Source organism: Penaeus chinensis, chromosome 35 (assembly GCF_019202785.1).
Source record: "Penaeus chinensis breed Huanghai No. 1 chromosome 35, ASM1920278v2, whole genome shotgun sequence".
NCBI classification, from domain to species: Eukaryota; Metazoa; Arthropoda; class Malacostraca; order Decapoda; family Penaeidae; genus Penaeus; species Penaeus chinensis.
In genome coordinates, this window is record NC_061853.1 from 33,417,210 (window position 1) to 33,433,213 (window position 16,004).

At 34.8% G+C, this 16,004-nt stretch overlaps 1 protein-coding gene across 1 annotated transcript in view; it reads right to left on the reverse strand.

Moving 5' to 3' along the window:
* Positions 1-202: 202 nt before the first annotated feature.
* Positions 203-16,004, reverse strand: part of LOC125044494 (microtubule-actin cross-linking factor 1-like) — a 206,894-nt gene continuing 191,092 nt past the window's right edge. The window contains 14 exon segments of the mRNA XM_047641184.1: positions 203-2,150; positions 2,665-2,718; positions 3,148-3,213; positions 3,641-3,694; positions 5,063-5,107; positions 5,975-6,022; positions 7,493-7,558; positions 8,100-8,173; positions 9,069-9,301; positions 9,458-9,626; positions 12,080-12,255; positions 13,811-13,918; positions 15,451-15,568; positions 15,717-15,946. Coding sequence (XP_047497140.1) covers positions 2,018-2,150; positions 2,665-2,718; positions 3,148-3,213; positions 3,641-3,694; positions 5,063-5,107; positions 5,975-6,022; positions 7,493-7,558; positions 8,100-8,173; positions 9,069-9,301; positions 9,458-9,626; positions 12,080-12,255; positions 13,811-13,918; positions 15,451-15,568; positions 15,717-15,946 — 1,574 coding nt within the window. The 3' untranslated portion in view covers positions 203-2,017.

Genomic DNA, 16,004 nt, shown 5'->3' on the forward strand with positions numbered 1-16,004 from the left:
GACATGGTACTAAATGGATATGAAGCATTATATGCAATTTTTTTTTTTTTCATTTTAAAGATTTTTCTTTAATCTGCAACTTGGGATATTTCTTAGTTACCTCTGTTTGCACCCATTCATACTCTTGGAGAATTAACAGTGTCCACTGTCCATCAACTAAGGTGGAAATATAAGTATTAAATGGCATAAAACAAAACCTCTATCTCGTTACTCATTTATTATCGAAGCATTAGTATAATCATAAGCAATTTAAATACAAAAAATATTCTATGATGATTGGTCAAGTACAGTATATTCAACCAAAAGGACTTTAGTACATCTTACCATATTTTTGTTACTCACTGTGAAATTTATTTTGTGCCCCATAATTCAATCTTTCAATGGGCTTACTATATTATTATATTATTTACAACTTATAACAAAGCATGAAAGCTAAGGTTTATACAAACAATACAACAAAAACACAAAAGACAACATTCGGAAATTTAGCCTAATTAAAAATCTGTTAAAGAGTTAGGTAACAGAAGAAGAAGAAAAAAATGACACCAAGACCGCTAAGTAAATGATGCAAATGTTACAAGACCATACAGAGACATGAGATGGTGTTTTGCCTCCGTTAAAACCCGGAACCAGCCTGCAGCATTTGCATCCTCTACTTATGGTCGATATTTTTTTTCCCAGAGCCACACCTAATGTCATGTAAGTTTGACATAGCTTTCTGAGTCCGTTCCATCTTCGATTTGCTGTTCCAGGAACGAAAGTTTTTTTGTTTTTTGTTTTTTCAACGTTTTGTCATGAGATCAGCTGTCGTGTAACTTAGATAGTGCTACAAGAAAATATTCCTATTAACAATTAGGAATCACAATTAAATGATATACTATCCGAGACTCAAATTACTGTTCTCATCACATTTGCACTTTATTAGTAGCACAGACAATAAACCATTGAGGCGCATTTTAACATAATTTCAAGTACCAATATTGCTTAGTATAAATTCTATATGACTATAAAGCACCATTAAACTCCTGCTGAACTCCAAGTTGCAAATCAACATATATTCCTTGCAAGACGTGGCATTTTGGCAACCTGTAATACCCCACATAGGCTTGCTTGATACGCACATAGGCAAGTTAGGTATGAAGCGTTAATGGTGAGTACATGAGAACAGCCTTAGACTATGAATCAGGGAAATGAGACAATACACTTGTAACTGAGGTCTTCTTAAACACTGGTTCAAGTGGGCGGAGCATAAAAAAAAAAAAAGAAAGGAAGAAAAAAAATCTAATAGAATCTAACATAGTATGACATAAGAATTGATGAAGACAATTATTGACTTGCATTGTCACCAAGAAAATATTTGAAGTTGAAAATTCTGAACTGTATGCCACAAAGGTGAAAATAAACAAAAATAAAATAAAATCAAGCAACATAGTCTTGGAGACTTTACACAATAAACAACCTTTTCAAAAGCAAGCACGATATGTTGAGTGGAATGGCTGAGAACTCTCAAAATGGGCTTGCACTACCCTAATCATATCACTTTGTAGGGCCAGATCAGGCTTTATTAATATAAAATAGAACTTGATACCGTGATTTCTATCATATATTAACATTAACCAAATCCAGTCCTATTATCAGGCAACAGGATTTGCCCTGTCATGATATCACATTTGCTAGCAAATTCAAAAGATGAATATTCCATAGAAATTATATGGATCTAAATCCAACCAGAAGTCAAATATTTCAATTAGAAAAATGCCAATCAAATAATTTCAGAGATCTCTAATCATTACAATGTTGTCTATTTAAAGCTTTTTCCAAAAGAAAATATGATCAATTATATATCATAATGTGCCACAAAAAATGTGGCAACATGTTACACATTTACAATTTTATCACTTGTAACTGTCATACATCTATGTGTTTTAATATAAACTGTACAGGGTACCATGTAAATTTTCTTTACAACTTTCATTGGGCCCTAGCACAATATAATATAATTTTGCCATTTAATCTCCTACAACTTGCGTCGTGGCTCTGCGATGCCTGTCTTCCTTGCTATCCCGGTAGGCGTGTCTGAAGCAGCAGAGGATTTGCGGGCAATCCTAGTAGTTCCACCTGTGCTGCTGGAACCTGAAGGATTCCGAGTCCTGTGGAATGGAATCGGTGTTTATTTGTGTTTGAAATATATGCATCAACCCTGTTTGTTTGTCTTTTCTAAAGGACTTTCTCTGTAAATGTAAATAAAATTAGATTATAAAGTTAATATGAAGAATTCTTTGTATAATACTACTGTTGTTATGGGAATTAGCTTTTGACATGCAGGGGTAAAGTGTGAATCAGCATAAAATGAATTTTCTCTTCAAAAGAAAATCAGTCATCAAAATTCTAAACAGAAAGTAAAAACAATCACAAGGAAAACAATATAGTAAAGGAAATATATATAGTTTCCAATCACACCTTTCAATCATATAAGTTGAAAACCAATAACAAGACAAAACAGTGCTTCACCAAATATATGTCACATACTAACATCATCAGTCAGGAACTTGCCCATTCTTTAAATATATGCAATATATAAATTTCTGCAAACCAACACTCATTTTCGAGATTAACATGTCCCTAAAAATGCCATGCTTGGCATTTTACATCCCATATTATTACCTTGTAGTAGTGGAGGTCTTGGGAGTGGTGCTTTGTGTGGTGGACACTTTGTGTCTGTAATAGTTATTAAAAGCATATTACAGTTACGAGTTACACAAGAAAATTATTACATTAAAAGGTACTGAAGTAATACGAAAATAAACTTTGTTCTTCACCTTTTCTAATGTTTTAATTTGTTATACAAAATAAGAAAAGAAAAAAAGGAGGGAAGGCCAAAGGCTATTTTCAAATCAAATGTAAATCATGTAAGGAATCAGCTAAACTAAAAAAGAGAAACAGCAAAAATTTCTTTTAGGAATCACAAGATACATGCAATAGTTAAAATACTATTAATCACTGACTGCAAAAAATCTATCAATTAGTAAAATCAAAAAAGGGCAATACATCAATCAAAAGGGACTCTAAAAAGACTGCCAACACAACTTGTTATTCATGGACTTCCACCCATGCCTCTATCATTTCACTACAACCCAGGTTAGTTACCTCAGTGTTGGAATTTTGCTTGTGGAATGATTGGAGTTAAGACTAGTAGTTGATGAAGTTCGGGACCTGTAGAAATTATTCAGACATTATGTACCTTCACCTAATAGTTAGAACATTGTTAATAAATATACTATAATATCTATTTCTATCTGGAACAACTATATATGTTAGCCAGAGTAAAAATCTCTCTTATTAGGAGTAGCTAAATGAACATGAGATGTTACTATATTGACTACTGAATGAATGCATACAAACTATTACTCTCTCTAATCCAACTAAATAATATTAAAACTAATTTCATTCATGTTTTATGTATATGTCCAACACCTACATAATGCTCTGACTAAAATCTTTGCAAACCTGTTTTGAAACAATGTTTTATTATTTTGTTCATCACAAGCAAATTTTACCTATCCTCTTCATCTGCTTAAAGTAACACAAGTTTAGCAATAACAAAATGCACATTGGCAGCCAGGGGAGGGCACCTGTTTACCTTAAGGGTGTTCCCGCAACATTCAGGTTAGATGTGGAGCCAGATAGGTTAGTCCTGGGGAGTCAAGAAACGGCCATCACCACAAAATTACGGAGTTGGAGTACTTTCACTCCTTAACCAATATGTGAGCTTAATGTCATACTAGGAATCATTCTTGCTAAATTAATATAGTGGTTATAAATATTATTGTTTGCTCTTTACAAGTGATTCCTCATGACTGTAACTGTTTGGTAAAGCTTCAAATATCAAGGCAGTTCATAGTCAGTTCATGGAAAAGTTCACTCATTTTAATTCAAATATTTAGGCTTTAATCTGACCACATTAGAAAAAATATCACAATATAGAAAGTTAAATCATAGTTAGTATCACCTAAACTACACTTAGATTAATAATGTTCAAAAAAAAAAAAATAATAATAATAATATTAAAAAATAAAACCTACAACACCTATGCAAAAAAACAAAACGAAACAAAAACAAAACAATATGGAACTTTTTCATGACAATGACCTGCTTACTACCAAAACAAACAAACAAAAAAAAAAATAAAAAGGCCAAAAATTACTTGCTCTTTTACAGGATTTGGCACTAATGAAGCCATTGGTAAGTCATGCAACAACACAACACTGCTCTTAATGATCAACTAACAGACACTTATATCTACCATACTAATATAAAAAATTACATGTTAAAAATTAAAACAATATCTTGAGCCAACTCAAAAAGGCACAATTAACATGAGCAGTTTAATTTTCTATAAATCAATTGAAATTCCCTAAGAATATAAACTTCATCCATAAAAAATGCCTAATACATAAACATTTCTGCAAAATAAAATAATAAAAACACAAAAGAGTGCATAAATATGTGCAAATACAAAAGTATTCATGCAACATACCATCATTCCAAAATAGAAAAAAGCTAATGTACAAAACGTAACAAACGCATTTCAAGCAAGTACTCTGACGAGGTAAATGCGTTTCAAGAGCCCCAAGATAAGAACAATAAAATGGATTGTAAAAGACAGTCTTAAACTGCTGTAAAACTAAAAATAGGTAACAATAGTTCATCACTTTTCTTTCAACCTGAAAACTGATTCTGAATTCACTACATGACTTCAAATTGGTTAAAAAGAAATTGTTAATTGAATAATCAATAAATTGTCTATCTGTAAATGGGCGAGACATATGAATAATGCTTCACATAAAAGGCCTTAGTAATATCAGTTATCCATAGCAGAAATTGAAAATTATTATTAACAAATTTAGAAATCTGTTTGCTTCCTTAGCTTTTCATAATAAAACACAAAACACAATCAAGTCTTACATTCAATAAAATACTGTCTTCCACAATTCCACACATAAATAAACAAAGTATTGAAGCAAGACCACACTGAACTGCTTAGAACACCACACTAATTTACCGTTCCCAATCAGAGGCAGCACCCACAAGAACCGGGATTTTGGTCCTAGAGAAAAAGAGACCCATGAACATTAGGTCTTAAAACCAGGACGATTTTCACCCAGCAGTATTTAGTGTCACTGTCACACCAGTGGTATACAGATTCTGCATTAGAGTAAAAAAAGCAGTATCCACTCCTCTAAAAACTCAGATGCATTTTTTTTTTCAATCAGCCACCCAATACTATGTCCACTGAAGTCTGACTCTAGCACTAAATTTGAGTTAAAGATAGCACCCCTTTTATAAGCTTCTTTGTTTTACCTTCCTTTTATGAACAGCCAAAGCTTTATCTTTCTATCCAAGCAATTTTTTTTAATAACCAGTTTTATAAATAAGTGCAATTTAACACTGCATTTTGATAAAAGACAGACCCAAATATTTTTATTTTGCAGAAGGTACTGGAGGCCCCAAACCAGTAAAAATAACATGCAAAATAACTAAGAAATTCACGTCTAAATTATCACAACAATTGCAAAGTAATTGCAGGTGGTATAAACCATAAAATTAATTATTCTAAGCAGAGCAACAACTATGCAATAACTTCTGCAATTGTGAGCCATGAACAAGGATTATGTATAACTTTTTTTTTGGATACTCTTAAAACCTGATTAGTATTCTCCAAAAGAGTGATTAGTGTCACTGAGAGTCAAGGAGAGGTAGTAGGTTGGGCTTCAGTACATGCCTGGATTCAATTGCTTTTTACCACAATATACAGGTATAACCAATGTAGGAGTCTAAGGTTTTTGGGCAGAGGATTTTGGCAGGGTTGAAATCACTGTTCATGAGAGAAGTGAATAGCACACGTGGGACAAGGTTTCCACAATACAAGGAAAGGACCAAACTAAGCTATTCATGCCACAGTATTATCATTTACCTAATTCCTGCCTCTTTCAATCGACTGGACAGAGTCGGTGAATATAACCTGGAGGGAAAAATTAGTTCAGTACAACAAATGTGTTACACTACATTTTCAACAGCAATGCAGATAAATGTGTTTATTTTCCTGTATCACCCCATGCATTCAAGCAACTGATAGGAATTGAGAAATAAGTTGAGAGACAGAGAGAGACAGAGAGAGAGAGAGAGAGAGAGAGAGAGAGAGAGAGAGAGAGAGAGAGAGAGAGAGAGAGAGAGAGAGAGAGAGAGAGAGAGAGAGAGAGAGAGAGAGAGAGAGAGAGAGAGAAGAGAGAGAGAAGAGAGAGAGAAGAGAGAGAGAAGAGAGAGAGAAGAGAGAGAGAAGAGAGAGAGAGAGAGAGAGAGAGAGAGAGAGAGAGAGAGAGAGAGAGAGAGAGAGAGAGAGAGAGAGAGAGAGAGAGAGAGAGAGAGAGAGAGAGAAGAGAGAGAGAAGAGAGAGAGAGAGAAGAGAGAGAGAAGAGAGAGAGAAGAGAGAGAGAGAGAAGAGAGAGAGAAGAGAGAGAGAAGAGAGAGAGAAGAGAGAGAGAAGAGAGAGAGAAGAGAGAGAGAAGAGAGAGAGAAGAGAGAGAGAAGAGAGAGAGAAGAGAGAAGAGAAGAGAGAAGAGAGAGAGAAGAGAAGAGAGAAGAGAGAGAGAGAAGAGAGAGAGAGAAGAGAGAGAGAAGAGAGAGAGAAGAGAGAGAGAAGAGAGAGAGAAGAGAGAGAAGAGAGAGAGAAGAGAGAGAAGAGAGAGAAGAGAGAGAAGAGAGAGAGAGAGAAGAGAGAGAGAGAGAGAGAGAGAGAGAGAGAGAGAGAGAGAGAGAGAGAGAGAGAGAGAGAGAGAGAGAGAGAGAGAGAGAGAGAACTATTTCTGGGAGGTCAAGATTAGTTTTCTCGGCTGCTTAATTATTCATGTTGAATGAGCTTAAACCAGGTTTCTTAATTTCAGTTATTTCATTACTTTTGACATCCCATCCATAACTTCTCATTCTATGTAAATAAAAAAACAAACCTGATCAACATCAGGTGTTACAATTACCATCCAGGAAAGAAAACCTGTAAAGGAAAGAACCCAGCACCAAGGCTATAAATCCCATGATGCAACTAAGTTAACTGAGAGTAATGTTTGCAACTAATACATGTACTGTACAGTCTTCAGCATTCACCTCCTGTAACAGGAAATGCTGAAACTGAGAAATAGTGCAATAGATTAGATGTAAGGGTGAGGCATTCCAATTACTCTTGTGATTAGTAACTGAACATTACTGCACACATTCTTGCTATACAGTTAAACCATTCATTTAAACCTCTGACAACTAACTTAAAAAAAAAAAAAAAAAAAGATTTATAATTTTAAGTCTATTATAACTTTATGACCACAAAAAATCATTAATAAAATGTAAAGCATCTGTATTTGACTGTATAAGGAAATGTGTTTGGTAATTTCAGCAATAGATAGGGAAGATGATGATGGTGGTTCTTTGTTTTTCAATATGTTACCTGGACGAGGATGCCACAGCTACAGGAATGCTCGATGCTGACGGCGTCCTTGTCATGCTCCGCGATCTGTTAGTTTATGTTTAATGAAGCTTTGTTTGACTCTAATCATAACACCATGTGTCAGGAGTATCCCAGCAATGGATGTAATGTGATTCATAGGCTGTTAAGATTTACACAGATTTTTTTTCATGCTATTCTGAAGGTGTTAGTAAAGCGTATGGAATAACAAGGGTCCATTAATTGGTTATATGTAGTAATATGAGGCATGCAGTTACTCCTTTTATTATTTTTTGTGATATAAATGTAAATAATCATTAGGAGTTAGGATCAAAACATAGCATACTTGAAACCTTAGGTCTAAAATAACAATAATAATTCTTAACTTCCAGCAACATTTCAATGTTTCTTAAATTTCCTGACAATTGTGCTTAAATCTGGGTAAATATTCTTATCATTACCGTTTCAATCAGAACAGTGTAAGAGCAAGCTACCATGATATAAATAAATATGTATATATATCTTAAACATCTATATATGTGTATGAAACTGAAACTAGTATATTAAGGATACTAGTAATCTGGCATGAACACCAACACAATAACCTTACCTAGATGAGACAGAGATGGCACGTGTCCCAGTTCCGTTGACAGTGCCTGTGGAGGACTTGACAGGGGCCGAGGCCTGGAGAAGAGGAGGGGCCCAGAAGTTAGTGGAGAACCACAGCCAAAATATTACTTTAAGATGGCATTCCAACAAGGCCAGTTCAGATATTACAATTCCAGTTTTCCCTTATAAGAATGGAAGTTTTAACAAATCTTTGTAAAAGTTTATGTTGTGCTTGTTAGTTGTTGAAAAGTTTCTATAGTTAGATATACTTGAAAAAATTTGTTAATGATGAATTACAAGAATTTCAGGAATATTCAAACTTCCTTAATAAATCTCAATTCTAAATGAAACATAAGTATTTTAAAGAGAAGAGTGAAATTTTAAATATAGTTATGATGGAAAATTTTTTGTTCTATAACCTTCTGTTTCAGTAAATTGTCATTTGTGATTAATCAAGACCAAAGGATTCTAATTACCCATAACACTTCATAATTCACAATCTACACTTTCACTCTTACACAACTGCAGTTAGTGGGTACATATGATAGAACCAATAACATTGCTGACTTATCTTTGACTCTAATATAAACTAAGCTCTATTAAAAAACACTTTTTCTTTTTCTTTTTTTGTAAAATACAATTCAGTAAGCAAAGTCTAGACTCAGCAAATTATTGGTTCGATCCACAGAACTCACGAACATGACAAAGTCGCATGTACCATTAATATAACCATGCTATAATAAAATACAAAAAATATTCATCCGCTGACTGTTAGACATAAAAAGAAGATTAAACTCGGAGTTACATCTAGAAGTAATAAAAAAGACATGGAAATTCCTGAAATGAAGAACCACCTTCTCTTCAACATTTTATGCATTTAGCCTGAGCTATTCACATAAGGCTGCTGGTTACCTTATGCTTATGCTCAGTAGATAAGACACCTATAGATGCTATTTACTCAGTTTCTCACCTTTCTAAGGGAAGAAGACCGCTGAACCCCAGAGGACTGACTAGATGGTGTGCGTGTTCGCCCTGTAAATGAGGGTGTGCGTCTCATGGGGGTCCGGCCGCCATCATAGGAGTCTAGGGACACCTCTGAGCCTGCACGACTTGGTGGTCGAGACCCAGGCCGAGAACCAGGACGAGAGCCAGGTCCTCGAGAAGCAGGGCGGCTGCCTCCTCGGCTTCCTGGTTGACTGTCAGCTGAAGGAATGATCAACATTAGGACACTGGGAATACACCTTTATATCTTTAAATAAAATAAAATTATGATAGTATCAAAAAGGATAAAAACTGGACATAACAGCAAAAAAAAAAAAAAAATGACTTCCTGCATATCATAGAACTGTGACAACTTACCTGAGGTATTATAAGATGAGCGGGATGTGACTGGAGCGGAAGCCTTGCGCTTACCACCATGGAGATGGAACGAGGAAGTGCCTCCTTCTTCACTAAACGAGGAATCTGGAGTTCCAGCACTGAAGGAAGCACGGCCCATGGCTGAGCTCTTGGCTGTTCTTTCTCGGACCTAGTGGCAGTAAGATAATGCTTTCATATGTGTTGGTAAATTTCATTAACAAGTGTATCCATAAAAAGGTGCATAAGAAACAAACATGTCAAACTTTAAACAAATTCAGCATATATTTCAGTATATTTCAACATAATTTCATTTCTTAAAAAAGAAAAAAAAAATTCTACAACACTACAAGGTAATGCTAAAAAGTAAAAAAATAAAAAAATCCTTACCATACAAGAAGCTTTAAAAGATACGTCATAATACTTAAGTCCTACTGTACAAAGATATAATGCATAACAGGAAGCCTGAACTTGAGTTATCTGAAGTTCACATTGTCACTGGAACAGACTGTAAACACTTACCATTTGTTGATAGGCCACCATCATTTGAGCATACAGTGATTCGGATCCCGGAATAGGAGCTTGTGTGATAAGACAAACCACATGAGAGGTCTCCACTCTTCAATATTCACTTAATACAGGTGAAATGAATTATTAGAGCTATGATAATCCCTCCATAAACTCACTACCAGTTTGAACTTACGGCCTAAACAATTTACCTGTGCCTGATGCCTATGTTCATGGGCTAAATAAGTTCACTTTTGACTTACATTAAAAAGGTACAGCCATGCTGACAGCTGAAGAAACTCTAGGCCTTAAGCCAGTTCAGAGTTTGAAGCTTAAAAACTAATGGATGTACTAAAAGGGAATTCAATTCACTGCTCTGACAAAACTAAAAACTTTCACATTCCCAATGTGTTAGTGTATTTGGTACTATGTCAAATAAGAGATGCAGGGAAACAATGCACACACTTTACGGGAAATGCAACTTTTAGATACAACAAAAGCCACATTTTCAAACACGACTTTTACTTGATACAACATACATGGGTATCTATTTTGCTTACATGTTAAAATAATGTAGTGTCAAATTTTCATGAATTATGTCTGTGAATATGGTAGCAGTACTTCATGTCAAGCCAAAATGAAACACCCGTAACAGTATGACTAAGAGTTCAATCCAGGCTATGAAAGAAACGAGCATCTGGAACCAAACTAGCATGGCCTACATCTCAACACGGACAAAATGTTAAACTAGCACAGCTTATGTTTTCACACGCATCTGCCTGCTGGCCTCCTACCATGGATGAGCTTGTGGACGAGTCTGATCTGTGGAATACTGCACCCACAGTGTGCCCCACACGTATTGTGCACAGAGTACCACTTAGGGAACCCTCGCTTTCACTTTGCCGAATTTGCTCAAACAGGGGCATCAATTCAGCCATAACGAAATGAGCTGCAATAAATAATCTATTCAATATGCATTTGAGAGGATCGTGATTAAAACTGGAGAAGCCTGACTTTTAGTAGAATATATTTATTTGAATTGAGCGCAATTTTTTACAATTACTATGGCTCAATTTTGCTTCTCTTTCTACAACATTCTCATAAAAGGAAGTATATAGTTATATGGATTTTTAAAGAACTCGTAAATTCAAGTAAGTTTAACCTTAATCATTCCCATTTTATGATGTGTCAAAGAACCTTCATTTAGAGCAACACAGAACTCTAGCATATGCTAATGAAAAATCAAAATGTTTGCCAAAAATAAAGGGAAAAACTACACACGAATATCATAAAAGAAAAGGCTTCTCTCAAATTTACTAGTAGCACAAAGTGGAATTGACATCATGTGCCTCAAACAAAGATTTCCATGACTAAAACTTCACGATAGGATAAAGGAAGTGGGATATGGATTCTGAAATAAAATAAAATTCATATTAAACAAATCATACAATCAATACTGAATAAAAAGCGGCAAAGAAAATCATACTTAAAACAAAAAACAAAATAACTAAAATACGAATACAATGTGGTTTGTCTTTCTCACTAACTACACTAGCAATGTTTACATACCTTTTTAAGAAGCAGGGCATTCTTAAAACTTCTTATCATTGAACTAAACCATGCTTGGGCATGCAGTACCAAATAAAGTAAAACAAAATAAGAAGCTTTGCAGGCTGCCCCGGTGTCAGTCCATTCACTCAGTTTAGAAATTTTCTGTGCATTCCAAGATCTTTTTTTCCTTTCATAAGAAATTAAAATATAAAACTGGTACAGGAAAAATGTTGCCAGTTCACAACTTAGTGTGTGATTTTGAAAAGGAAAATAAAATTCTTTCTTTGAAAATTGATTCTCTTGGAAGACATCAAGAATTCATTCCTTCCAATATGATGGTTTATTAGCCATCTCTTTACTAAGGACTGGCTGGATGTTGAGGGACAGTATGATAACAGAACTCTCTGATCTGAGGTAATTAAATAAATGCACCACACTTCACTCTCTTCAGTTTTGAATCATCTTAGAAAAAAAAAAAAAAAATCTTTATGAAAATAGACTGAATAGACACGTAACTGAAGTGAACTGTGGGCACTCTCTCTTTTAAAGGCTGCAACGAAAACAGACCTTGATAATGGGCCCAGCGTTAGGCAGGGACTGGGATCGCTGCTGGGCAGGAGTGCCTGACTGGCTTGACACAGAACTGTTGGGGCTAGGCTTGGACTTGAACGGTGTCATGCTCTGGGATACGCCCTCCGCTAGGATGAACTGCTCGCGTAACTCCACGTTGGTGCGACCCTTGGCTATTTGGGTTTAGGTTCATATCCCAAGGCATTCAGATCCAATAATTGTCATGGTTTTATGGCCAAGGTAGGGTCGACGCAGAACGCAGAGTGGCGCGGCATTGGTAAGGTTGATAGGTTGGGGGGTGGTGAGGATATTGGGTAATTTGGTAAGGTTTAAAGTAAAAATGTTTAAATTTCAAGAAATATAGGTTTGGATGAGGTGGCGGAAAGGGGCAAGGAGGACGGATTGGGCAAGGGGAGAAAAGAAACAATGCAAACATGTTAGCTAATGACACTCCATCAACGAATAACTAAAACTCGACTAGCATTCAGCTACACTGAATAATTCAAGAATAATAAATGCTATAATACAATATTGCAAAGAAAATAAAAAATTTCATGCCTGAAAAAAACTAAGACCCAAGCATGCCATAGAAATTAAAGGGTATGAACAGCATGAGAGTGCTTCACGAAAAAAATCCTAAGAGTCAAGTTCTAAATGTTTTCAGTAAATATAGCAACCACAAAAATGGCAAAAAATCTTGTGTTGATCTGTTTTACCCTAAAAAAAAAAAAAAAAAAAAAAACTAACAGCTTAAATCATAATATGAGGTGTCAGGTGTTTGTTCTATGTAAATAAAGAATTATGTTTGATAATCAAACACACTGATATTTTAACAAGAACAGAATAACACAGAACATAAAAGCAGACATAAAAAGGTACCAAGAATGATTATGTGCAATATATGATAAGAACTTCCAAACTGTAAAAAAAAAAGGCAAAAATAAAAACAAAGCAAAAAAAAACAGCAAAAAAACATGCAAAGAAAAGCAGATTAAAAGCAGCATAGATTAGAACCATTAATGCCAAGCACTTAAGCAAATAAAAATAAAATCATTTAAAGACACACTTGCTCTATTTAATAGATAAGCAAAAATTTATACTGTATACAGAATCATCTTCAAAGACAATGCACGGCTGTGAACATCTATGTAAAATTCTAAATCTCAAACTCCAAAGTTTTAAGCACTTCATATCAATCCTATCCCCAAATAATTTCTACAAAAAATTACATTTCAACACTATTAGTCAATATAAAAGATTACGAAGTGTACGTAGCTCAAAAAGTACACTACTTTGTAAAAATTTTACTTTAATTTACAGATTTTTCTGGGTATAAATTCCAAAGACTTCTTGTACATACAACAATAATCCTTACAACAACAATATAAATTGTTAATGTTGTAATACCACCAATAATCTCCACATTATTTATATTTAACTTCAACCAATCTACTTCTAACTTTTCTTTCTTCAAATATATTAATTTTTAGACTACTGTTTTCATATTTATTAACTCATAAAATCCTTTAAAGATACGTATAAATATTTTGAAAAAACTACAATACCCTTATAATGAATGAAAATTTGAGCAACAAACCAGCCTCTAATAAAAACAAATGTATAAATATTTATATCTATGTATAACTAAATAGTTACAGCCTGCCAACCCTACACAACACAGCCCATATATATTCAACCAGGCAATAACTTTTAAATGACATATCTTACAGGAGCTACGGCAGGACCCAGCTGGTGAAGTCTTTCCTCTCATAGGGCACCCATGCTCATGTAGTTCCAAATCTCCAACCTGCTCTAACTCAGGTATAGACGGACATACTAAAGTGTCCAAGCAGACCATGAAACAATGCAAAGCATGATGGAGGGAGATTGGGTACAGTGATGGAGAGCAAGCGTCGATGTCACAGGGCAATACGTTTTATGTACGCATTTGCATTTTGACGATGATTTCCGATATTAAGTGCGATATACCCAGTGCACACAGGCAAATACCGTTGGTGAAGTCCCCAGCAAAGATGCATGCACAATGGGTTGGGGATGTAAAGGAAAGGCAGGTTAAAAGGTTATTTGGTAACAGGGATGAAAGGTTTGGAGGAATCGGGAAAGAGAGAAAGAGAAACAAAGAGTTAATTGGTTAATGGCTCTGATGCAAAAACTCTTGCAGTTACTTGTAAAATATGCTTTCTTCCATTTCTTTTGTTACTTTGAACTTGCATATTGTGTTAATATGTTTGTTATTCACATTCCATTTATTAGTATAAACAGCTGCAAACATGAATTTTGCTAATTCATTATATATATATATTACACAGAATATGTATATGTATAAACATGTCAGCATTATAATGACACATGCTCATAGGTAATTGTTAAGAGATAAATGCCATCCAATTCTGTATTAGCATATGGAAAACTAATAAGAATACATATCATTAATCTCATAACAAACATTGCTATTGAATTTCTGTGTTAGCTATCTAAATTTACTTTCTCCTATGTCTACGCAGGCTTCTGAGCGTGATAAGCTACAAACAAGCTTAGCTGGCAGAGGCTACAGGCAGATTATGTGATTTGCTGGCTTACATCAATGTAAGTACATTTCGTCATTCAAGTTGTCAAAACTCTTGTGACTGAACTGGTAATGGAGCATATGTAGTTCAAGAACTGGTACATATATTGCACATAATGACAATATATTTGCTTTCACCTAATTTATTTAAGAGGATTTATCACCTTGCATCCAAATATGGCAGCTAGTAAAACACCCCAACAACCACTTGCCGTAAAGATTAACAACACGCAAAACACTGCACTCGGAATAGCTTATCTACTGTTTAATTAACTCAAGATGTGAAACTAAGATTAACATTCATGAGACTGACAAGAATAGTAATTATTTACCATATAAATATCTATGATCATTTGAGAAAGAGACAGACTGAGAGAAAGTTCAATTAGACATCATAAACAAAGATGCAAATGACTAAGATCATTTTACGTGCAAAGGAATAGGAAAGATCAATCCATATTCTACTAATAATCAATAACCCTTTGCCAGATCAAGGTAACAAGTACATTTTCAGTAGTAAACAATATCATTCTCTCATATAATTTTCTTTTCCTTTATAAGGACACTCATTATGAAACAGAAAAATAATTTTGATCTTATTTCCTCTTTTAAAACATATCAACATCATTCTATCAGAAATCTCAGCAGAATACATCTACTATGTATCTTAGCCTCTAGTTTCCAAAGTAAAAAACATAGTTCTTTTACATTTTTCTTAGCTCATTATTTGCTATGGGTAATGTCACTTCTATTAAGCATATGATTAAACTCTCATACATACCTCTGCATGGGTCATTCTTCACAAGGAATTCATCAAGTGCCACCCATCCACCGCCCACACGAACCATGACGGTTGACCGCAGGATACGAACCAGACGGAGCTTCTGACTGTCTCCAAACTAGTACAGATATTTCCATTAGTATCAATGTCTATAAACTCATTAGTAAAATTTATATCTATTTACATATGAATGCAAACATTATGAATCAATGAAGGACTATCATTATGAACATACAGCAATAAATAGCCTTAGTAAAGTAACTTACCCTATATTTGCCTTCTCCTACTTGGTGCACACGGAACTTCTGTCGGCAGGTGCATTTGGAAACCTGTTTCTGCACTTCATCATCAATCCTTTCTGCATCAGTCAAAGGTCCCTTGCGCTCCCAGTCAGGTCGTAATGCCGCAATGAACTCTTGGTAGTCAATGTAGCCATCCTGGTTGCGGTCAAATATATCGGCAACAGTTCCCATCTCCAAACGGCTTGTAGGGAACTCTGTAACAAGTAAATTTGCATTCAACAAGCATCAGTGAATGTCAGTCAGAAATATTCA